Source organism: Lagopus muta, chromosome 17 (genome assembly GCF_023343835.1).
Source record: "Lagopus muta isolate bLagMut1 chromosome 17, bLagMut1 primary, whole genome shotgun sequence".
Taxonomy (NCBI): Eukaryota; Metazoa; Chordata; class Aves; order Galliformes; family Phasianidae; genus Lagopus; species Lagopus muta.
Window position 1 is genome coordinate 3102199 of NC_064449.1, and position 25989 is coordinate 3128187.

The following is a 25989-nucleotide window of genomic DNA, read 5'->3' on the forward strand; positions in this document are numbered from 1 at the left end:
TTGTTAATGAGAATTTTTACTGTGGCTAAATGTTCCACACTGACCCTAGGAATTAGCATAAATATCAAGCTTTATCAAGTGACACAAATAAGTAAATTCGCTAGCATGGAAACTGTTAGATGGCATTTGAGAACAAACAGTGGATGGAATTCACTGACTATAAATCTTAAAGCCGAAGCAAGCTCTGAGGAGACAGCTACGCTGTGCTTTGATGCATTTCTTGTTATACAGCAGTTTAGGTTACACCATCATGTCACCCTGACTGAATTTATTCACTTTTGTGGTAGATTCTCCATCCCATCTCCAACTCAGTCTCTCTTTTCCACCTATACTGCTCTTATTTGAAGAAAAAAGATTTTAAACAAGAATACAGACTTTGCATTTGTTGCCAGTGAAATAAAGATGCTGATTTGATTAATATTCAACTTGGTAGAGGCTAAAGGGTGCTCTGGGAGCAGGAGGGAGCTGTGTCCTACCTTGCCAGCAGCAAAAAGATGACATCCTTTGACAGCCTCAAAAACGTTTGGTGAGATATCAGGCTGGGCTGGAAGGTGAGACTGGGCTAGAGATTGCTTCACCTTTTTTACATCAACGAGACACAAAGCCCTTTCTTCTCCTGCAGACAAAAATGGTTACATTTTGTCAAGGGAAAACTCCTTGTTCCCTGCAAGTCTTTTTTGTTACCTAAGCAGCAGCTTATCATTACAGGCTGTTACTGTGGAAACAGTCACAATGTACCATGTAGAAGTCATTTCATATTATTCCTATTAAAAGTGAAACAGAAAACTTATCTTAAAAAAAAAAAAAAAAAACCAAAAAAAAAAACCCCACCACAAAACAGGCAATAAATCCACTGGGAAAACAATTCTCTGTGGATTAATAGTGTTGCTAACGTCAAGTAGGTCATCACTAAAAGCAGCCTCATTAGTGCACTATCCAAAATTATCCAGAAAGTTTTCTTTTACCCTTTAGAAAGTCCCTAAGAAGAACTCTTCTGTGCCAACATAACTGGCAATGAGCTTCCAAGTGCTCCAATAAATGGTATTACAGACCATGCCTGATTCCTCTCACATGAATGTTTAACTCAGCCTTCAATCACATATTCATTTATGAGAAAACACCAGACAGTATTGTGTTAGCCACTGTTCCTGATGACACACCAGTCTTAAACAAATAAACACAATTGTGTAATTAATCTAAAGGAAAGCCTGGGCCTCTGGAACCTGCACAGCAGCAAGTTTCCAAAGCAATTAGCAGAAGGTTACTGCAGCACACACAGTAGCATACAGCCCCCTACCTGCTATCATGAGTAGCTTCTCCAGATCCTTGATGAGGTGAATTTGGAACACAGCACCCACTCCTGGGATGTGCGTTAAGGAATTCTTTAATACATTCAGGGCATAAAGGCCTTCCTCTGCACCCACCAGTACAACCTACAGAGACAGCAGGAAAAAAAAACAAACACTGCACTGTATGAGGAGAACAAGGAATGCTCCAAGAGCAAGTTTGGATGAGTGTTTACCAGAAGATGCAGTGAAAAGGACAAAAAAAGCAAACCAAGGACATAATTACACACATTGCTGTGAAGGCAGTTTTCATGAGTGAACTATCCAGTATTCAGTAAGGTTCAACTGACCATTGTCATTACCTGGTCACTGAAGGGCATTGTGCAATTTATATCCAAACGGTCCTCACCCTCTAGCTTCAGCAGGGAGTTCCCAAGCAACTTCTGTAAATAACAGAAAGAACTTCTTTGTTATTGCTAAGTCAAACTTCCTCTGCTTCTCCAGTTGTATTTTAACAATGCAAAATCATGATTTCAGATGGGATAAAAGTTTAGTATAGATTTTCTTCTCTGATAAAGATAAACGTTGCAGGGATCTCTCCTACAAAAGAAACAGTAAACTTCCAGCTGCCTGAAATGCAGTCAGAAACTGATCAGAATTAACCTAAACTTGTGTACAATTTATTGTTATCCCTATAATGTCCAATTCCTTCCATCTCTTGCAGTGGAACACTGACTTTTTTTTTCCAGAAGGACAAAGACATCCAAATGTCAGTGAGAGCATCTATTTTCTCAGAGACGAAAGAAATGTTAGCATGAGAGATGATTTCCTCCTAATCCAATATTCATTGCTTCCAGAGCCAACATTTTAATATGAAATGCCATGGAATCAAGTCTCCCTTCCTCAGAAAATAGATTTATCAGTACAGCAATGACAAAAGGCTATCCAAAGTCATAACAACTCAATTTAACCTTTTATCCTTATCAGGAATAAAACTAAAAGTAAAAAACAAACACATTCCTCTCTGCTACAAAACAAAAAGAAACCCCAATTTTTTAGGAAAGAGCTCTTTTCTTTCTTTCTTTCTCTCTTTCTCTTTCTTTCTTTCTCTTTCTTTCTCTCTCTTTCTTTCTCTCTCTCTTTCTCTCTTTCAAGACTTGCTCATTCCATATAGTACACTATAAGATATGATTTAAATCATGTTTTAGAACTGCTCTCTCTTCCTTTGCTGTACGCTGGAATTGCAGAGATACAATTTTTGAGTCCTCTTACTGCACTCCCAAGCCTAAAGAAGGGCACTGTAATATAAAGGCTCAGTCTCACAGCGAACTAGTTCCTGGTACTCATACTGCATGTCTTAAGGCAGAAATAAGAACTTACCTTCAGTTAAACCTCAGTATGTCAAATACCAAAAAATCATTTTTCAAAACTCTGCTCCCTCCCAGAATATTTATTATTAAATGAAACTTTTATACTCACAGCATCAGCCTCAGCTTTTTCTCTGGAAACTCTCCCACCTGCCACTATTGATTCCAGTGCTGTGACCCAGCGCTGTTTGTCAGGGAAGCTGGGTGCTAACAGGTAGAGTGTTCTACCAGGCCAGCAAGTGGTGTGTGGATGAGACTCCAATTTTAGGATATATGGCACATCTGAGATGTTGCATAGATAGAATAAGACTTAGATTAGATTTTGGCATATTGTCAATGGACTTAAATCAACACCTTTCAGTGTTATTGGAGAGAAGTTGTATTTAGCACGATGTATTACCACAGCAATTTATACAGAGGTTTCTCCTTTTACAGGTCCTGCACAGGCTAGTCTCCTAAAGCTAAATATTAGCTAGATGTATACAAACCATACATACAGTGCTGTCTCTACAGTAAGTAAGAATCATTTCTTGTCTTTTATTCAAAAGAAATAACATTATGGGGAAAAAAGAACAGCCACTCAGCTAGTTTTTTCCTGTACTGTTCAAGAAGTATCTGTAAAAATTGGTTGTGGAAACCTTTGTTTTTAACAATCTGAAGCCTTTAATGTTTAAATCAAGACATACATAATCTTTTCATCAGTTCTATTCAATACATACAAATTAAAACATTAACACTTTTTCATAATAAGAGACTGCATACACCCACAGTATTTCTAAGTTAACGACTTTCTGCTTAGAGCACAATAGTGACACATATTACAGAACTTCACACTTCATAACGAGTACTGATCAAAGAAATGTAAAGTAAACCAAGTTTGCTTTTAAGTATGCTACAGAATGCTAATATTTACTTCCATTTGGCTTGATGATTATCTTATTCACAGTTCAAGTACCATGACAGAAGTAACTCCCTGTGTGTAACCAAATCTAACCAAACCTATTCACTTCATTCGGAGAGGTAAACCTCGGAATTGCACAGTTACAGAATGAAAGTTAAAGGGGAAAAAATCTGTTTAGCCAAACAGAATACCAACTGATGGCAAATCAGATGAAATCCATTTGACCTCATTGATTCTCACCTGTCTTTGCTGTATTGGAAAGTTCAGTAGCTCCTACAGCTCCATGAACAGTTACATCCCCATCAGGAAGGCAGAGCTCAAATTCTTCCAGAGGCCTCTGTCCAGCTGCAGAGGGAATGGGGAGATGGATTAAGAAAGGATAAACAAACAGTGAGGAAAGTAATGGATAGCAAAATGAAGTGGATGCAGGCTGGATATTTCACAGCTGGATTGTGATAACATACTAGCAAATAAAACCATTAAAGACCCAAAAAACCCCACAACAACACTGCCTTATTACAGAAGATTTAGCTAAATTAGGTATGGCTACAGCAAGCAATCTTTAGGCCTTGTTCTTCCTAGAAATGCTAAGTTACCTTCTCTTGCTTCTGCATCATAAATGAGCACTTTTGTTCCTTCCAGGACAATATACTTCCTGTCCCAGCCCTGTTGCCCACGTTTATTATTCCTGAAGAAAATAAGCACAAACCCATGTTGGATTTTCTACTTGGATTATGAACAAAACAAACATGCAAATTTTAAAAGAGATTCCATTGGTAGCAAGAAGTTGTAATGAACATATCCAATTATCACATCGTAAGAGCCAGGATAATACACAGAACTGTCCCAAATGTTTCAGCACCTGATATGGCACCAACCATCACGTTCATCATACCTTGGCACTTTCATCCACCCTTCAAGACGTAGATTGCTGCTTGGCTCCTTCAGCTGCAGACCAGGAGAATTCATTTTATCCCGGCAGAATGCTTCAGAGAAATGCGTGGCATATTCTGCTGGCAGTCCACAAGTAGCTGGCAAGCAAGTTGAGCATTTTGGGTGACACATCACTTGGCATTCTGACAAAAAGACAGCGAAAAACTTATGTAAAATGATGAAAAAAGCATTAGAGTTGCCTCAAGTCCTAATGCACAAATCCCAGTTTTTGTAAGAATCTCCTTCTATTCTACATCAGATGTTTTCTGAAGTAGAATGTTCGCCCAAGAAATTTCAGCCTTCATGCTTGGTCATTCATTCAACCTTCACTGACAAGCAATTCTAGGCAGCTGATGCTTCTTCATTCTCGTCACACTACAGGCACACGCTCTGCTCTTACCAAGACATTTAGATGCCTGCCGTCCAAAGTGCACAGTATCCAGACACACTGCACATTTTGTTGCTCTCATATTTAGCCCCACATTAAAACGATGTGGGATATTATGATGCATTCGCTCTTTCAGGCGCCGACTGTACTCTGGAAGGGACAAAAATCTATTCTTAGAATGCGTATTGTGACAGGGATGAAGATTACAGTAGGTTTTGACATTTTAAAGCCAAGGTGACTGCATATTTCTATCCCTGATGAACAAGGACATTGCCTATTTTCCTTTGCAGCCTGCAAATCTTAAGCTACCTCAGTAATTACCTTTTACAGTTGCACAGAAGATGCCACTTGAAAACAGACTGTATAGCTGACTTTGCTATTATGGTGTAGCAAGATTATGCTGAACAATCCAACCAAATTTCAAGTCTGGACTTACCTCCAATTCCTAAAGATGTGCTGGACTAATCACAATTTTGCTTATAGGTAACAAACTCTCCAGCACCTATACTGTTGTAATCAATACATCACAGATCTTTTTCCTTTTTATGCCTTCATACTAACCACCAGTGGCAGTATATTCAAAGCATAGCTAAAACAGAACCTGTTAGTGGTTCTACTCTGTATTTTTGGTTGTTAATGAACAAAGTCAATCCTTCAAAGCACATTTTTTCCATCAATAAGCATCATTCTTTTCCCTTTATCTGCCACTGAGGATATCTTTCTATGCCAATGCTACTCATTCTTATAGCACCCTGTGCTTCCCCACCTACCTGTGATGGCCAGACCAGTGTGCGATTTTGGCTTGTCCCACCTTCAACTGAAGACTGGGAGGTTTTAGTTTGAAGTCTCCCTGTTTGACATTCATTCTTGAACACTAGTTAGATAAGTATAAAAGAGCAGAACCCTTAACCTGTTCACTTTTTCTGATGACCCTGTCACATCCATTCTCAAAGCAATGGAAGGGCATTACAGGTACTACACTTGATCTTAGCCAGAAGGCTGAGAAACAATATCCCCTTTTCTAGATAAGTAGATATCTATGTCTTTGAACTGGTATCTTCCTTTTATGCCTAACCAAATCTTCTCCTGTTACCAAAAATATTGAGGGGGGAAGAAGGAGAGGGAGAGAGAGAGAGAGAGATCACACCCATGTAAGATGAAAACATACAACAGAGAAGCTCATCAAGGACCTACCCTCTGGGGTGGAGGATTCCTTCCTGCGACTGGAGGGTGGAGCTAGCAGACTGATTGGGGTAGGCTGATGCTCTGGTGAGCGGACTATGGCAGACATGATGATCTGCTGCCTGGCTGTGGCTGGAGTGGATGGATGAGGGTGGTCTGATATTTTCCGATGAGCAGCTACAGATGAGATAAACACCACTCATTAGCATAACCAACATGAAGCACTAGCTCATAGCAGTGGTTCTATGTGACCATTCAATGGTTACAACCAGCAGAAAAACGTGTAGCCTTCCTGCATCTTCTTTGCAGTAGGTTAGAATTTAAACAACACATTACTGCTACAGTGACACACAATTAAAGGCATGTATTCAGACCAAAAAATGTGCGCCGCCTCCAGATTCACCTTTTCTGTTAACTCCTACCTTCCTCACGAGCAGATCTGAGCTCAATGCGTGTTTTCTGTAGAGCCTCCTCCAGCTCAGCAGAACGAGCTTTCTCCTTCTCCAGTGCCACTTTCAGCTCATTGTATTGCAGGGGAACCTGTGTGGGTAAAGAAGGGTCCTCTTTCCGCCGACTAAACAGGCCCTAGCAACAGAAACACACAGACAACTCCTAACTCCTAGTAAGAGATGGCTTAAACTAGGCAAAGTGAAACTAGCTAGTGGCAGTCCGGCCAGAGGGCCTAATGGTAATTCTGATATAAGTAAGGATGGATTTTTAGTTCATATTGGCACTGGAGAGAAAATGTTGAGATATGGATTAATTTAAAGGGGGACATACGTTACCTGCCAGTACTCACATGCTGAGTTTCCGAAAGCATCTAAACAGAGGATCTCAAAATATGTGGTTAAAATTAATTTAAATTACTTAATTCAATATGACAGAACTGCTTATGACAAAGACGTGACACAAGTCACATCACCTGACTAATCAATCCTATGCTAAAAGACAGCCACTCTAGATGCACAATATGTTCATGCACACATACATACTTACTGTTAAAAGGAAAAAAAAGCACGGTTAAAGCTCTGTATTCCTACAACAACCTCACTGACTTGTAGCTATTGGGTTGGGAATAATAAGGTACTGCAAAGGACATATGAAAGACTTTCTGCCTAGCAAAGCTTATCCTCATTAACTTGGAATGCTCAAATGACACATCTATGCTACACATAAAAAAAGATAAAACAGAAAATTTTGAAAACACAGCACATAGCTATATGGAAAGCCATCATTTAATTCTATGACTCTCAAACCTCTTTCACCCACCTTTTTCTTTTTTGCTGGTTGGTCCATCTTTGCTTGCAGGAAATCAATGAGTTTGGTTTGCTGAGAAATAGTGCCCTCCATTTTCACTTTTTCATGGGAATAGAGAACCTTTGAACCACACAAAGATGTCAGAAATTTCATCTGAATAGCAGAAACAAACAACTCAATAGCAGAACAGAGCTAAAAATACTGTACCGTATCTCATGACTCTGAAAAATACTGGATTGGGAAAGGGTCATATCCCAAAATTCCACCTTAAACGGGGAGCACAGAGTCCTGCCCTCTGTTTCCTCATCCTCACCTGAATGTTTTCCAGCTGATATTCCAGATCACTTCTTTCAGTCTTCAGAAGATCTGCTCGATCTAGAGCCTCCTGCAGACCTTGAGTTAAGCGGAAGATGTGGTTCTTTTGCAGATCCATTTGCTGCTGCAGCTTTGCCTGCTGTTAATAGCAAAAAAGTGGTGTACTTTGTTGTTGTTGTTGTTTGTTGTCTTTATTTATTTATTTTTTTTTTACAAAAAGCTATTACATGCTATTCTTTTTTTTGCAGAAAGAAATAAAAAAAGATGATTGCACAGCTTGGACCTTCTTTAAAAGCTAAATCATGGAGAGCTTTGCAAAGCCTCATCTGTGGTCTCTAGCTACGCACCCACAGCACATTGGCTCCAGACTTGTTTATAAGCTATGGTCCTCTGATTGGTGTAGGAAAGCCTTGTCTGGGCACAGACACTGCCTTGCAGGTGTGATCCAGGACATGCCTTGTCATTACAAGCTTCTCTAATAATCACTGGGACACTGGCTGAACCCAATCACCATTTCTATCACCAGACCTGCTTTGACATTCTCATTCAAGTACTGTGTCCACTGGCTGAAGAGCCCTTATTGTCAACTCTTGGCTCCCAGCCCACCTTTCCCTGCACAGCAGTTCACTTTTGTAACTCCCTGATGTGGCCACACATTTTGCAAAATTTTAAGTAAAAACAAAACTTCCATCTTCATTAATTGTCTAGTTACGATTGAGAAGGATGGATGTGCAATACTGCTACTGACTCAGCTTTATCCGGTCCTTCCCACAGTGTGGAACTTTCTTCTGAAGTTACAACTTGAATTTACAAGGTTACCTCCTCCAGAAGCCTCTGCTTGAGCTCCCTTTCTGTCTCAAGCTTCTGCTGTAAACTGCGTGCATTCATCTCCAACATAGCATGCTTCTTCTCCAGGTCATTGAGCTAAGCAGGTGGGACAGATGATCAGGACAGCATAAAAGAGTGATAAATATAGTGTTTCACAATCTTAAAATTCAACCTCACCAAACACACACAGAAGAAAAATGATACAATTATCCTTTACTTACTATAAAGGGTTGAAGGGGAAAAAAATTGGTGTGCCACTGTTCAAATGTTGACATCAAGTTATTGACAGAACTCACTGTACACACCTGGTATCACAGCCATTCTCAAAAGGACACAAGTGCTGACTGTGAGACAAATGGCTATCGAGCAGCCCCACAGAAAGGGATCTGGGAGTGCTGGACAGTAGGCTCCACATGAGCCAGCAGCTTGCCCTGGCAGCCAAGACCCCAATGGACCCCAATGCAAATGGCATTTTGGGGTCCATTAAACACAGCATAGGCTGTGCGGTCAAACAAGAGGATTATCCCACTACATTTAGCATTGGTGCAGCCTCATCTTGAATACTGTGTGCAGTTCTGGGCTCTGCACAGCATTAAAAGGATAAAGATTAAGATACTTGAAAGAATCCAAAAGAAAGAGGAGAACAACAAAGCTGGTAAAAGGGCTAGAAGGCATGTTCTATGAGGATAGGCTTGAGGACAAGTGGGTTGTCCAGTGTGAAGAAAAGGTGGGCCAAAAGGTGACTTCATTGCTCTGTGGAATGGAGAAAGAGGTGCCTCTTTCTCCCTACAATCTGAGGATAGAATGCAAGTGAATGGCCCAGAGCTGCACCAAGGGAGGTTCAGACTGTACATTAAGAAAAATTTCTTCACCGTGTGGCTGGTCAAATACCAGAGACAGGCTTCCTAGTGAGGTGGTTGATGCCCAGTGTCTGTCAGTGTTCAAAGGGCATTTGGTAAAGCCCTTAATTACATGCTTTAACTTGCAGATAGCCCTGAAGTAATCAGACAGTTGGACTAGATGTTCTTTGTAGGTCCCTTCCAACTGAACTATTCTATTGTTCTAAAATTAAATTCTAGGTCTTTGGCTTGAAGCTGGAATTCTATCCTGTTGATCTACAGTATTTAACTTGCTCTCGCATCTTGAAAAAGCTGCTCAGGACCACAATTCTAGAAATCATATCTTTATAAAAGAAAGGTATCTCAGCTCGTAATGAAAGCGTAGGATTGAAAGTTGCTTACCTTATCAGAAAGGCTCTCAGCTTTGAGTTTTTGTTCTTTTAGTGCTTGCTGGAGGGCTAGAATCTCTGCCTTGTGTTCTTTGACAGCTAGTTCTACCACCTGGCGAGATTCAGTAATACGCTGATCTGCTCTCACTCTGAATTAAAATGGAAGACAATGTTACCTAACACCTTTCTGGGTTTGACCTCTTCCTAGCATGCAGTGGCATCAATAACTTTCAGAGGTTTGCCTCAAATTCAAGATGTTACTTTACAAAGGCTGACTGTTTGTTGCAACACTTGTATTATACAACCTTGCCCCACTCTAGAAAAGCTGCTTGAAAATTTCAAGACTCTGCAGTTACACTTTGGAGCAAGGACCAACTTTTCATATAATAAAGTAAAAGAGAAAAAAAAGATGAAGACTTCTATAAATTCCAGTGATAAATACCACACCCTCTTGAATCACTTACTTGCAAAAAAACAAAAGGAACCATATTAGTGGTGAATGACTATTAACTAATATACCATTTTTAGAACTACTTCACAAGAATTTATATTTAGTTCCCACTCCCATATCCTATTCCAAATATATTTTTGTACTAGCTTCTATAGAGCATATGCATACAAGTTAATATAAAAGGGGAGGAGGGGACAAAAGACCTGCTCTGTTTCTCAGTATCCAGCATCCTCTGCAACTCTCTGACACGACATTCAAACTGAGACTTCTCATCCCCTAGAACATTTCTCCAAGCTTCCCACTGACGCTCTTTCTCCAGGAGTTCATCGTTCAGGGCCTCCAAGTCCATTACTTGCTCTTCCAGCATTGTACATGTTGTCTTCAAGGCCTCCATAGTCTAAAAATAAATCCTCCTATCAATTCTCACATCCCACATCAAGCATGCACTTTAAGCTTCAGCCTTACCATTTAACTTACAGTACATGCAAATTGGCAGCAAACATAAGCTGGTAAATCACAACCCATTTATTTCCAACTTGTGATTGCCTTTAATGTCAGCTCAATCTCATTATGAAGATTTGAAATTGCCAAGGTCACAAAATTAAATAATTCCACGTTATGATACCTTCAGAATGCTAAATTTCTTCACAGAATAATACAAAGAGAAGTAACAAAAATTTTCAATTCATTCAAGTACTTGGGGAAGGAAGGCTTGAGCAATAATTGGTTGAACTGCCCCTAGAAGCATATTCATTCTCTACAGGCTGTCAGATTTAACATAATTTTTAGCCTTTCACATAACCAGCTAGCTATCATGGAAAGAATGTAGTCCAGATCTGTATAAATCCTTACTTGTTTCTGACTGGTAAGCTGCATCTCTCTCTCAGTGATCTCTCGACGGAGATGGTCAACTTCACTTCGCAACTGGACAACCTCATCATTGGCCCCTGAGGCCTCATCAAGTTGTTTGGACAGGAAGAAATTCTGATTGTTCAGTTCTGCGTTGTCTTCACTGAGCTGGTTCAGCTGTTCTTCCAAATCTGTGATCACCTAGAAAGAAAGGCACATTAGATTCAGTCAGTGAGTGCAGGTTGTTTTCAAAGTGTTCTCCTCTCACAGGAACATTTTTATTGCCAAGCAAGAAGACCACTTGGCTTCTTTTTTTTTTTCCCCCCTTTTCAAATTTACACACATGAAACACGATAATGACAGATTTTATGCAGTGGGAGTACTTTGATTACAAACAGAGTTGATTCGTGCAGAAAACACCTTGAAATTTTCTTTAAGTTTTGTTTAGAGTATAAATAGGCCATAACAACTTCTTTGAGAGAGAACTGCCTTATTTAAGGCACTGTGCTAGGAGTCAGGAGTTCTGGTTGTATTCTCAAATCTGCTGCTGACTCAGTGTGCTTTTGCCAAACCACTTTTTTTTTTTTGCCTTAATTTCTCCTCAAGTAAAATGAGGCTAACACTTCTTACAGAGACTTTTGAAGCCTGATATTTAAGAAAATTGAACAAGAGGGGCAAAGAAGGCAGTATAATCTGATGAATCCTTCTAGCAATTGTGGAGATTACTATAAACAGCATTGTATGTAGCCAGAAAAAGCAGAAAAATTGAGAAATGTACTTCATCAAAGTAATATCAGCATAGGATATAGGAAGAAAAAAATGTGGCAGCACAACAGACTAATAGAAAAATCAGTGAAAAGCAGAAATTCAACAAGCACAATAGCCTTGCCTTTAATGAAGAGGAAGCATTTGTCTCTTAAATCAGAATAGCATTGTACTACAATGCTTTAAACCACATTCTGCTTCAATTTAAAGAACAACAGGAACAACAGTGGGCTCTTTTCACTGTTCTTTTTAATTTTTCATGAGTGAAAGGCCATCAGCACTGGGTGGGTGAATATTTGTGCCTCCTAACTAAAAAAATGTCATCACAACAGAAGGGGAAGGATCCTCGGAATAATGGGAACAAAAAGAATTTCAGAAACTAGAAAAGTTCTATACAATGAACATTCAACTATTAGAAATACATTCAAGAGGCATTTTTGCCTAGACGTCAAAGAAAGGTGAATAAACACTTCATTAAATGGGAAAAAGTATAATCCCTCAGAACACAGTTGGCCACATTCAAATGTGTAGGGAATTGGAACATTTACAAGTCAAGCACTTAAATAAATAAAGCAGTGAAGTGTTGCACGGCTCTTCTCAGCTATCTGAAAAGATGGCAACGACTTCGTTTTGAAGAATCTGTAAAGCAGGGATTGGCTGCTTCTTACCATGCCTCTCCCAGATCTAAATTAGCAGTATTTGATTGTTGGCAGAAAAAGTCCAAGTGCCATTATTCTCTGCTGGGTGAAGGGGAGATTCCTGCTATCCACACATTTGGGGTCAAATCAAAGTGATTCTAAACACTCCCTAAAACACAACGCTGCTGATAAAAATCTGCTCATGTGGATGTTTCCTGAGCACTCTTCCTGCCCTGTTCAAAATACGCATTTTGAGTCAAATTCCCAAAGAACTCAGACTGTATCATAAGGATATCTTAGTGCCAAAGTGTTATAGGGAGACCTGTAAATGTATTTATGAAACCAAAAAGGAACAGAAGAACACTTGCTTTTACAGTGTTTTACCCACTATTCATACAAACAACACAGGCGATTTCCCCTAGCTGCCAGATCAGATAATACCCTTCCTTTTCTTCTACCTTTATTTTATTTTCTGCTTATTTAACCACACTAATGAGTCTCAGGCAATCTGTTACAGATCTTTGGTCTCTTCCATTTTCATTTTATATATTAATTCAAGTACTTTCTATAAAGTGTATTATGCTATATTTGAAATATAAGAGAGACATGAGGGTAAATCCAAAATTGGTATGGTGACATAAAGATGTAGTACTTCAAACTACAAGGAGGCTGTGGATGCCCCATCCCTGCAGGCATCCAAGGCCAGGCTGGATGTGGCTCTGGGCAGCCTGGTCTGCTGGTTGGTGACCTGCACACAGCAGGGGGTTGGAACTGGATGAGCATCGTGGTCCTTTTGAACCCAGGCCATTCTATGATTGTGATTTCAAGACAGCTGAATAACTTAATGGCTTAAACTTTATTCACCCTTATTCTATGTTCTAAGATTTTGACTTCTTTCTCTGGGTATAACCAAAGTTAAATCAAACCACCAAAGTGACTTGCCTTAAATTCGGAACACGATATACAACCTATATAACATACTGTAGTTAGAGTTTCTTCATTTATTTTAAAGAGAGAGTTGTTCTTCTCATAATCTTCTGTTGTTTTTTTCCTTTTTCACAGGGAAAAGGAAAATATCTTGACAACATTTTGTTTTAAATCTAGCTGCAGGTATATATAATCCAATAGGGTTACAGAGTTTATAAACACTATAAAGCTTAAGTGATGATAGATAACAGTGTCACAGGAAAATGAGACGATGTGTGATGTAAATGCCTGTCCTGGGAACCAAAACCAAAGAGCACATGATAGGGGATGTGACCTTAGGCATACATACATATATACATACATACATACAAACAACTATGCCAGAATCCCATACCTGAAAAGAATTAATAGTTTTAGGCATTTTTCTTTTCAGTTAAGGAACTCCCCAAGCAAAACAAACAAAAAAAAACTGAGCTATAGCTATGAAGTTAAATTTGTAAATCTATATTTAAGGAAAGCCTACAATGAAACACTATTATAGCTTTTTAAAATCCAAAACATCATTACAAAAGTCTTCAGAAAACAACCAAACATTTGAAAGCTTAGGGGAATACTCCCAGGCAATCTAGGCAGCACATCTGCACCATGCACCATCACTCACAGAGCTAACAAAACGTTCTCCTCAGTCTACGTGCATCTTCATGTACATCTATGTTCATTTTCACCCCAACAAATCCAGAAAATTGAGAAAAATCTAACATGACCACACCAAACTTGACAGACTGTTCACTACATACTGCATCTTAGCACACAGCTTATCTTCATATAGATACCAAAGATGGTACCTCATTTCAAACATTACAGAGTAACCCAAGCATAACAAACTTCAGCAAAAGTGACCATACTCAGCACAATTCCCTCCCCATTGCACAATATTAGAGGGGTAAAGTGTTTCTATATTGTATATCATACACAATGTACAAAATTTAATCCATCCTCTGCATCAGAACTACAGTCAAAATAACATGGGAAAGGAAAAAAAAAAAAAGAAGCAGGTTTAGAATACTCTTAAGTGCAGTTTGCAAGCTTCTCCAAAGCTATGCTGAGATCTTTCAAGAAGATGTCTCTGTTCTCAGATGCCATCAATAAATGCACAGGGAAATGTTAGGACAGTACAAGGTTAACTGCTTCAGAATGCTATTAGCAACACGTTATTTGGTGTTTAATTCAATTTTTAGCACAATCTTCATTCAGAACTTACAAACGAATGCAGAATTTTACTCCATTCATTTCCAGTCCCCACCCCGATCTTTACTACAACGTTAGCTGTCAGAAGTTAATAGGAAAAAAACAAAACTATCTCACATCCCCAAGTTATCATAAGGAGCACACGAGAAAGGACTGCCCTTCACTTTAACTTATTACATGTGGATCTGAGATGAAGCCTTTCTAGCAGAGAAATACCAAGCATCTTAATGGAGCAGAATATCAGGCCTCTTACTGACAACAGCTGCAGACAGATACTGGTCTTGTTCGTCTACTTAGATGATGAATATGTAACAACTAATTCCTCACTTTCCTCCTCTCTCCATAATCAGACAACATCTGTGACTTGAAAAATACCTTACACTGAAATTTCAGTCTCCAAAAATTCATCAAGGCATAGCTTGCAGGACACTGCTCCTGTTAACAGCCGCAGAGCAGTGGAATATTTCACTATCTGTGTTCCCTTCCTTCCCACACCAACCCATCCTTAAAACATACAGTCTCCTGCAGTCCTCCATGCTAGTCCTCAGAAGATGAGCTGCCACTCCAAACACGAGCCTCACTCTCAAATCATGGCAGTCATGCACACAGAAGGTCCCGTTGGCCTCTTTCACAGCAATATCACTGCAACACCCTCAAAATCTATGATGCTTTGCCAAACTACAAGAACTCCACTTCTGCAGTAACATTTTTCATTAAATGAAATGGCCCCTCCCAACAACAGACAGTTGTAAATACATGTACTCATGGGCATGCACGTTTATTTGTTTGTTTGTTTGTTTTATCAATTTAACTAAGCCATAAAGAAGTTTTTGCCTGGGTATTAGGCTAGTGGGAAAGATCTTTGGGAGAGAAGAGATAATTTAGCAAAAGTATATAACAAGTCTGGACATAATTTTGAACATGTAAGATTTACTCTTGTATGTCAGCTAATTGAATCAACATGGAATCAGGATTTTAGACTGAAGTCAGAAGGGAAATTTTTTCATGCCTTGCTAATCTCCTAGAGGTACAGAATCAAGCTTGTTAATGCTTAAGATAGCAACACACAATGATGACAAAAGAACCTCAAGGAGTGGAGGTAACCCTTGTTCCAATGATGAAATCTTGAGCAAAGGAAAATGCAGTATCTAATTAGTACTTTTTAAAGCCACTCTCTTTTCTAGAGTAAAATCAATGGCCTGTTATCCCCTCTCCCTCCCCATAAAAATGGAAAATATAGGTGGTGGGTCCACAGAATAACATTAATATTTTACTAAGCTGACTGTAAATATACTTTATGGGACACATTTTCTCCTAAATTTTTATAGAAATTACCGCCTCCTTCCTGAATTATTTCTGAATGAAATTACTGAATGTTTCCTTCATGAAAGAATCCAATCATCGTTAGATAACTTAGTATCATTCTTGACTCCAAATGTGTTGACGAACCAACAAGAAGCAATAATTAAACGCCAGATGGAAATAACTGACAAAAACGTAAATCTCCCTATTTAAGAAAATGCATTTTATTTCTAGAGTGCTTGTTTATTGCCAAGAAAACAACTTTTAAAACTCAAAACGGATGGCAATGTTTTTCACGGAATAATTCTTTAAAGGAAGAGGAATAGTCCTTTCCCCCTCACTGGATTTGTGGCAGGAGCCAGCACTGTGACAAGATTACAATAAAATATCATTCTGTGTGCTTGGCCATGTTTATCTGTGTGTGTGTGTAGAGCAGGTTCAACAATTTGCCATTTTTCCTATAGTTATGTATCCTATCACTTATTGCACAATTGAAGTCTTTGTGGAAAAAAGCAAAAGCCGGTATTTTATTTTTGGCTCCAACAGTAAACAAGACACGTTGCAAGATGAAACTGCAGAGCTATCAAAGCAACCAAATACAAAAATCACAAAGACAAAAGAAATTAAGACCAACAATACAGCAATGATCAGATTTAAAACTGACAAATAGGAGAACCTAAAGAAGTATTGACTTGGGTCAGAGAGCTTAGCAAAAGAAAGGGTAATAAGAGTGCAGCCATGGGACTAGGAAGGCAGACACATTTTGAGTGTCAGGGTTCAATACAAATGAGGTTGAAATATCTGGTGAAGGCACCATAACAAACATTCCTTGATTCCTCACTGTCAAGACAAGACTGTCCTATCATTTCTCTCAGTACTCCTCAGTAAAAAGGACAGACAGCTACAACTACTTACAACACGGTGAAAGAAAGTTTCTACCCATGGTCAATTAAATTATACACAGATTTTCCTGGGCTGGAAAGAGAATGAATGATGAGCATGTATTATTCACATAGGAACCATTTCACTAATGTATTACTGATGAGCATGTCTGACGCATGGTCTCTCTTATGCCACTAAAAGACCCACAGTGCACAACACTTAAAAATCCTTTTATGCAGAACATTCAAACCTCTCAGCATTATTGTAATCTTTTAGAACCATAGAATCACCAAGGTTGGAAAAGACCTCCACGATCGTTCATTCCAACCATCCATCCACCACCAATATTTCCTCACTAAACCACGTCCTTTAGCACAATATCTAAGCATTTCTTCAACACCTCCAGGGACAGTGACTCCGCCACCTCTCTGACAGCCTGTTCCAGTGCCTGACTGCTCTTTCTGAAAAGAAATTGTTCCTAACATTCAACCTGAACCTCCTATGGAGCAACTTGAGGCCATTCGCTCTAGTCCCATCACTAGTTATGTGGGAGAAGAGGCCAACCGCCACCTTGTCACAGCCTCCTTTCAGGGAGCTGTAGAGAGCAATGAGGTCTCCCTGAGCCTCCTCTTCTCCAGACTGAACAATCCCAGCTCCCTCAGCTGCTCTTCATAAGACTTGTGCTGCAGATCCCTCACAGTTTCGTTGCCCTGCTCTGGACACCCCGTGACATTCGTGTCTTTCTTGTAGTGAGGGGCCCAAAACTGAACACAGCACTTGACATGCAGCCTTACCAGAGCTGAGTTCAGGGGGATGAGCATCTCCTGGACCCACTTTCTCATGTAAGCCAGGATACCATTGGCCTTTTAGCTACCTGAGCATACTGCTGGCTCACGTTCAGCCAAGAACATGGGTCATGGGTCAGTCTTGACTGCTGGAGATTGCCTGCCACACTTACAACACCAAAACTCCACTATAATGAGATAACAGGTCACAACCTTTGGAAGGCAGCCTACAGCAGAACACAATTGGTTTTTGCCTGCATGGAGATGACAAGTATTTCCACAGAAAGCCACCGTTCTGTAAAAAGGCCAAGACAACAAACAACAGAAAAGATAGCTATGGATGTAGTATGTGTGACAACGCACGGGGCCAAAAGATCATTCAGCATAAGCAAAGTGGATGACAAAAAGCAAAGTTTCTCTTGTAGAATTTACTTTGGATGGAGATTAATACAGTTTGCTAAGCCCTACTTTCTCATTGCTTCATATCAATATATTCTATGAACAGAATACAAGAATCCCCTTGCTCAGTGCTGAAAAGGAACTGTGGAAAACACAGTTACTCTAAAATGATATTTTTGAAAGATGAAAACTTTATGTTAGATACTTAGTCATCCAGCACAAAATAATTAAACTTGAGGAAATCAGAAGTGGGAAAACAATCAAGACTGAAAAAAAAAACCCCAGCAGTTATGCTCTGTTTACAGAGTGTATGAGTAAGGAAAAAAAGCCTAGAAATATCAGCAGCCAGTGTTGATCCAGATGAATCAACATTTCTGTAGTTCACGTCACTGGAAGACAGACTCTCCATCAAGTTTGAAGACAGTGGTAATTTGCAAGAATTCCTATCAGTAGTCAAAGACCCTGTCCTGGATTGATGAAATGTGTAGAAAAACATGTCAAAAGACCTCAAGTAATTTAAGGTAGAAATTAAGATCCTCAAGTTCTTTCTGCTCTTTGAACAGATGTCCACACGTCATTGTATCATTTTGAACTGCGCACTTTGGCTCTTCAGTCTTTAAATTCCCCATAAAACCCAAAGTAGCAAGAATGCTTTTCCATCAGCTCTGGCCTAGATCTACAATGCAGCTCAGGATTTGGACAGGCAGATCTTTTCTTCTCCTGGTGAGTAGAAAACATCTTTACCTACAAACATTTTTGCAGCTGCTACACCATTCTTATTAGCTGCACTGCAATGAGATATTTTAATTTACTTTCTTCTCCAAAAAGAAGAATAGTGTCAATTTCACAAATGGAATAAAACCTCACAACTGAGGTTTACCCAAAGCCTAAAAAACAATCAAATCCAATCAGTCTAGCTCCTAACACCTTTAAGACAAAAGTCCACACTGGGAACTAGTGTCATCAAGGAGTAAGTCATAAATCGTTTGCTTCCTTATCCTTAATTTCAAAATAATTCAATGATCTGTATTTAATACTCACTGTGCAGCTATTACGAAGGGCTTCAAATTTACGCTGGATTTCATCTCTATGTGCCTAAAGGAGGTAAGAAGTTAATCATCAATTTTTCATACATGAGAATTAGAATCCAACAGCTGTTGCTAAACAAACTGCAGAACAATCTACCAGCAAGCAAAGTTTGGAAGGCAGATGCTGCACGCTATGAAAGTACTCTGTAGTGACAAAGAACTGATTAGCAAGAGTCACATCCTACTTAATCAAATGTTCCCAATTCTGAGCTACTTAGAAAAATGTACAAACTCAAGAACTGAGTTATATAAAAAGTTCCATCTTAAATGGTCACCAGATCACTTACTGAATCCACATTAAGTTTGTACATTCATGATATAAATTTGAGTTGGTTTTACTTTCATACTCAGATTAGTATTTCACACAAAATAAATACCACATACAGTTTAATGCTTGCAAAGAAAAACTACAATGAAGCATAATGCAAGCTATCCCAAACAGCACTGCCAATCTACCTGAGTCCTACCATCAAGCACCATTTGATCCTAAGCCTCTCTAAAAAGCAGTGATGAAACACAATAATCAATTCTTTGGAAGACAGCGTCCAAAGTATTGAAAAGTACATGCATTTATTTTAAAGAAAGCAGTATTGCATGCACCATTTTACTTCCTCGTTTACAAGCAAAGCATGACAAAGCAAAAGTTCTTGTTTCAGCCTCATGGCCTCTCTCAGAATTCATTCAGACCATCAAACTGATTTAAGAAGTGTAAAATATCATATGCTATCTGAAACCTTAACGAATGGAAGGTTAGTGTGCTGGCACATCCAGCTATTCTTCATTCAGAGCATTTTTGTCATAGCTAAGAGGCTAAACAGGAAAAACTCTTTAGCAGAAGTCAAATACGAGCGCCAATACGTTATCTTACCACAACGGGCAATGTGAAAAATAAAGTATATAAAAAAATGCCACATCATCAACACTCCAAGCCCACTGAACTGCGCTATCTTACAACAGCTGCTTCAAGAGCACTACCGTTTTGCCAAATTAACCAAAGCAGTAACTGAGTGAACACAGGTCGCATACATTCATCTGTTTTGCTGATGATGGAAGGTAAAGGTATCAAGCACATAATCATCACCCTGTTAGCAGTGATATTAGCAGTTATGCAAAGTTTTCAGCTGGCAGAGGACCGTAACGATTTTGAGCAATAAGAAACAGATGCCATGTTCCAATGAGTTATTCTTAAGCCTTGGTGTTGCTGCAGTACTTTGCCAGCATGCACCTGCTTAAGAGCAACTCGGAGCGCATAGTTCTCCCATTCCCCCACCCAAAGCACCAAGCTCATACAAGCACCTAGCTCAGCAAATCCCCACTATCCTTTCTAACGCATAGCAATGGCAGAAATATTCTGAATAACAATTATTTTATCAAATGTTACTGGACAAAGAGAATGAACGTTTTCAACACTTCAAAATAACTGGATTTGAAGGTCATTGAAGACTGCTCCCTCAGTGAGGGTTAGCTGGCAAAGCAGCAGGTCAGCATATTCTCCCTCCCCCCTGCTGCCCTCAGAATCCTTTCTGAAGGAAATATTTCTTAGAATCAAGCAGTGTGAAAGCATCTTTTTGTATTCAAGAGACAGCAACCTGCAGCATATAATTTAGAATTATCTTTCCAAAGAGGGGGGAAAAAAGGGGGCAATTTAAATTTTCCTTTTTCCTTTATGTCATTCACACATGTCACCAAATGCAAATAACAATTTTAAAACACTGGAATAAAATTAGGGTGCTTAGCAACACTGTTTTCCTAGCTTTCGTTATTGCTGTTTTTCAAAACAAGTATAAAGCAGGTAAGCTTATAGAAAGAAATCATCAAAACATTTCTGATCAAGTACCTTCAAACTTGTGATAAATGATTTAAATAAGTAAATCAGAGAACAAAGCTCCTAGCAATAACAATTTCATATGTAGTTTCACCTCGTCACAGAAGTAATCATGTTCTTCAGGCACCAATGACAGAACTACCAGGAGCACACATAAGGTTAATTTAATAGACAAAATTGGACATCTTAGACATAGCTGCCCCTATCAACTCTACACACAATTAGTGCCTTCTTCTGAAAAATGAAAGAAATAAAGAGTAAAGTACATATTTAACCTCATTATAAAACATGGACCTTCTTAGTTCTAATCTAGTACCAATGTTAGGGCTCACCGTGAGAGCTTGAATCTCTTCCTCTGCCTCAGCTGTGGTCTCCTCTAGTTCAGTTTTGGCCTCACGGAGCTGATTCTCCAGGGCTGTCCGTGCAGCCTGCAGCCCAGTAATTTGAGATTCCCTCTCCTGGAGTGTCAGCTGCAATTCTGTCAACTGCCTTTTAAGTTCCAGCTTCTGTTCTTCGTGCTCTAGACCAACCTGAAGAATGAAAAAAGTACCATCCAAACACAACTTACTTACAAAGGAAAACACAGGCAATATAACCTAATTTCAAACCTCAGGATCCTTCAGGGTGACACTGCCATTTCTATTCCAAAATCACATCTGCACAGATTGCTTAAGCGACTGAGAAGTCAAGGATGCTGCTTTGTCTGCTAAAAGCCACTCAATTGCTTTGAAAAAGATCAAAAGCATTTTGAAATGAAAAAAGAAAACAAGAAAGTTCCAGCTGTGACTCAAATATCACATATAACGTGCCGATATAAAAAGCATTACAGTTGAAGTAGTTTGTGCTGACATTTCTTCACAGAAATTATTGCATTTGAGGATCTTTAGACATAAAGACAACACTTTTCTTTACCTGTATATATATCTATTTAGGTTATTTTTGAAGAAACCAAGCAAATAACCTTGCTCTGGGTTTACGTGAGTAGATTTTGGTCAAGGTTTTCTTGAGGCATAGTCAAGGATGAATGTGTTGTTTCCAGGAATGGATGAAAAATGAACAACCAGCAAAGCAGACCTTGGTGCTCAAATCAATTCCAAATTTTAGCACCTTCTTTAGGATGTTTGCATCCCACGTGACTCTGTTGTGTTGCAGATGTGAGAGAAGCCTGCCAGAAATCTTAGGCTGGTCCCAGCCAACTTGCAGTCAAACAAGGACAAGTGCAAGTCATCCAACCCTCTTAGCTAAAGGCAAAATTTCAGATTGAAATGAAAATTATCAAAGCAAGACTGGAGAAGGTAAAAGATCTAAAAGGGAATTCAAAGCTGATATAAAACTAAAGGACTAAAAATGTGGCACAGGTCACAAAAAAATGCAGGTTTTCATATTCCTGTTAATTTTTTTGAAAACCTTAGAAAAATGTACGTGAGGGAACAGGTCTCCTGTTTTCGTACAGCACTCCTGGTGTGTCATTTGTTTTCTACTCTGTAGACCCTAGGCCTACAGTTAAGCTGATCACTGCACATAGCTAAGCTCTGATTCTTTACTCCATAATCACTCCAGATGAAAAATATGATACTGTAGAAAAAAATACAAATGTGATTCTGAGAAAGCAAGAAGATCTGAAAGCTTTACACTTACTCCAATGAACAATCTCTCGTACTTCCTCTCCCTTCAGGAGAAGAATTCCTGGGGGGGAAAATACTGCTAGACTAAAATAAATTATTACATGTTAAAATACCATTTTTAGGACACGCAGAACTAAGACAACTTAATGCTAATCATCACTGTAATACTTGAAATGAGATACATTCAAAGAAGGTTGGAAGGATTAAACTCATTTTCACCTCTCGCAGCCTGGTCTCCAACTCTAGCAGGCGGTTCTTGTCAGTGTGATCTTGGTGACTCATCTTTTCCAATTGTTCCTCTAATTTTCGATTCTGGGCCTCTAACTTTCCAGCTTGGGTTTCCAAGTAGAACTTCTGTTGTCTGAGCTCTGAAATCATCTCCTCTTGGGCTTTCCTGATAGGAGAAAAAATAGAAACCCAAAGCATCTTTATATAAGGCCTTCCAATGTAGTGAAGCAGGGAAGAACATACCACAAGCTCCCTACTACACTGAACATGAAGCTCATAGCTTAAATTCTATGCAAAAAGAAGCCAGCTCTCTATTTCCATCAGCAAAAGATCCATGTACTAACAGATTCATCCATATAAGCCCATTACAATTTCATGTTTGCAAGTTGGAAAAAAAAAAAAAGAAAATTCTATACATGATTATCTACCACAATATTTAAGATATATTTCATTCTTATCATTTCACCAATTCCTACATCTTTTTCTTCAGAGGAAAAATGAATGGTAAGAATAGTTGCTTTCGCACTAAATAATTCCATGAGATAAGAGAGATTAAAGGGTTTCTGGTGGGATTTGTGTTTGTTTGCTCCTAGAAGATGAAACGGACGTAGACTAAGTTTTTAACTTGACCAACATCGAAGCAGTGATTTGTTGTCTCTAAACAAAGACTTCATCTATAGTGTGAATGAAAATAATTACCTGTGTGCATAAGAATTCTGAGCCTGCAACCTCTGCTAAAAGCAACAATTAGCATTTGAAATGGATATTCTCATGCAAAACAAACAAACATCACTCTTTCTACATTATTTACAACTCCAGGAATTATTTTATCATGAATGGGAAATTTCTTTCCACTTAAAGTCCAACAAAGCTCTACGTATATTAATGAATTAATATTTTAACAAGTTCACTGTGAGATAAGGTGCTGCTAATCCTGTCTCAGAGAAATTATGTGGCTTGCCCAAGATCAAATGGGAAGACTTCAAAAAGCTAAAAATAGAAGAAAAGTCTTCTGACTCACACTCACACTTCTGTGCACTGCACATAGAACCCTCCCCTGTCACCCTGTGTTTCGTGTTGTTGTTGTTGTTGTTTTTTAGTTTATCTCTACAGATTATTGGCAGACAGAACTGTCAAATGAGCGGCCTGCTCAGGAAGCTGATTATCATTAGCTCCCTCAGATACTGGTGGAACAAAAACTAGCCAACTAGCCAACAAACTAGCCTTTGAAGGGCTTAAATCACTTAAATTCTAATTACTTCAAACATGCTCAGATTGATTGTAGCTCTTGTGGATTCAAAATGCAGTCCAACAACAGATTCATACATATTCACCACCACAATTCACAAAATAAGTACAAACTCATTAGCTATCTGCCTTTATAAACACAGGCATCATAAAGCAAATTTCCTCTCAAAATGCTGTTGATTCTGTAATATCTTCTAGCAATTCAGCAACATTAGGTTAATTGACAATATTTCTTAAACTATCCCAAGGAATATTTTCAAGCATTATTTTATTTTTCTTGCTTTCTATTGAACTCTAATGAAGTGTCCTTCTATCAGAGGATCATCCAGCTCACCCAGCTCATGGAGATCTTATGTTCAGTTCAGCACAATGACTGCAGCACTGGACCTTGCATATGTTTCCCAGGTATGTGCTGAGACACTGCTTGTGCTTCATTTCAGACTGCAGATGAGTTATAGCTTTTCCCATCTCAGCAGACTTCATGTGTTATTAACTAGAAGTCATCTGGAGCATAAAGCAACTCAATTCAAATTTCCACTTATTTCTGTCAATATTTCTGGCTGTTCAAGCTAGAATAACTTGCCAGATATTTGAAATATAGTAAAAATTGGAACCATTATATATCTGGAGGCATAATCAGCACTGAAAAGAAAAAAAATAAAACAAAACAAAGCAACACTTTGCCAAAATTCAATCTTGGTTGATTCTATTCAATATTATAGGTGAATCCATCCAAGTGCTGCCCACAGAGTGGGCAGAGTGCTGTCCAACATTGCATCCAGCAGCTGATGGACTGAAAACACTTATGCAGACAGCCAAACTCAATGACTCTCCAAACTCAGTAAAAGCAAATGCTATTTTAGCCCTATCCTGCAAGGCATATCAAACAATCTGTGCTGCTTCTATTGAAGTAGAATGCTTTTACGTTATTAAAGAAGCAAAAACATTTTTAAGAGGATAAGGAATCTGAACTGAAGAGAAAAACAAAATAGAATTCAAGTACAGAAAGATTTGATAGGGAAAAGGTCCAAGATTTCCTCCATGTTTAACAAAGAAGAATTCACCACAAGAGCAATTGCTGTTGACACTGATTCAAGATGGCATTAGATGTTGTCAAGTAGTATCCGACAGAGATGTGTTACAAAGAAGAAAGGAACTGAAACAGAATTCTGAAGTTGGGATGTCTTATGCTCCATATTACTTCTGCCCACTGCAGTAAAAAAATAAATCTCATCCTTGCAAACACTCCAGGCTTAATAGTTTCAGTTCTTTTCACTTGTCTTCTTAGCCATGAGGCAGGACAGAAATATATGTAATGTTTTCCATTTGAACATTAAGTAACTGCCAGAGGAGCCAAGGAAAATATTAATATATGAACAATATGTATGTTAAAAAAGGTATATACGCTTCTCCATAGGTATTTTAGACATTTAAATTGCTAGCATCCTCAAGAAAGGCCCCAAACAATTTTGCTTGTCATGTCTGGGAAAACATGGAAGCAGCAGTGAACCACAACTCTTTGAAGAACGTGCCCATTTTACAGAAAAACAAGCAGAGAGCACAGCAAGCTTGTAACAAAGAATTTCCTCAATATTTAGAGAAAAGATCCTACTGAGAACTGTTCAGTGGTGACCAGTGTGATAGCAGTTGCTATACTCACATGTTCCTCTGGGTAAAAAGGCTGCTATTTGCAGCCAATTTATTGGCCTCAGACAGTTCCACTATTCTCTGCTCCAGTGACCTAATCTTCGAATCCATTGCATTGATCATCTGAAAAAAAGCAATGTGCCTTTGAGATTACACCATAAAAGTGATTTTAAAAGCAACATTTAAAAAAAGTTTTGGAACTTTTTCCAGGAACAACACTAAAAGAATACTGATCAAACGGCTGAGAAAAAGAGCATTATGGGTGCAACTACTGAAGCTGCTTGCAAGTACACTCTGCTGCTTTAATAACTAGAGGAAAGCAACCATGATATTAGCAACTTACATTGTATTTTTAAGAAAATATTCTTGAAGATCCCTTGTAATAATTAAACAATAT

General features: G+C 38.8%; 1 protein-coding gene across 6 annotated transcripts in view; it reads right to left on the bottom strand.

Annotated features, from left to right (window-relative positions):
- The window catches only part of CIT (citron rho-interacting serine/threonine kinase), an 82623-nt gene that overhangs the window by 9028 nt on the left and 47606 nt on the right, over positions 1-25989 (bottom strand). For 3 of the 6 annotated variants that reach the window (XM_048964132.1, XM_048964131.1, XM_048964130.1), the window contains exons 23-42: positions 25606-25715; positions 22689-22863; positions 21177-21374; positions 18973-19026; positions 10989-11186; positions 10340-10533; positions 9699-9834; positions 8449-8553; positions 7628-7768; positions 7327-7434; positions 6480-6642; positions 6070-6234; positions 4888-5025; positions 4450-4630; positions 4151-4242; positions 3795-3899; positions 2766-2935; positions 1649-1729; positions 1298-1433; positions 477-616 (exon numbers count right to left, since the gene is read on the bottom strand). In XM_048964132.1, the coding sequence (XP_048820089.1) occupies positions 477-616; positions 1298-1433; positions 1649-1729; positions 2766-2935; positions 3795-3899; positions 4151-4242; positions 4450-4630; positions 4888-5025; positions 6070-6234; positions 6480-6642; positions 7327-7434; positions 7628-7768; positions 8449-8553; positions 9699-9834; positions 10340-10533; positions 10989-11186; positions 18973-19026; positions 21177-21374; positions 22689-22863; positions 25606-25715 (2790 nt within the window). Of the gene's footprint in view, positions 1-476; positions 617-1297; positions 1434-1636; positions 1730-2765; positions 2936-3794; positions 3900-4150; positions 4243-4449; positions 4631-4887; positions 5026-6069; positions 6235-6479; positions 6643-7326; positions 7435-7627; positions 7769-8448; positions 8554-9698; positions 9835-10339; positions 10534-10988; positions 11187-18972; positions 19027-21176; positions 21375-22688; positions 22864-25605; positions 25716-25989 lie in introns of all 6 variants that reach the window. The other 3 variants (XM_048964129.1, XM_048964128.1, XM_048964133.1) reach the window with 2 other exon arrangements.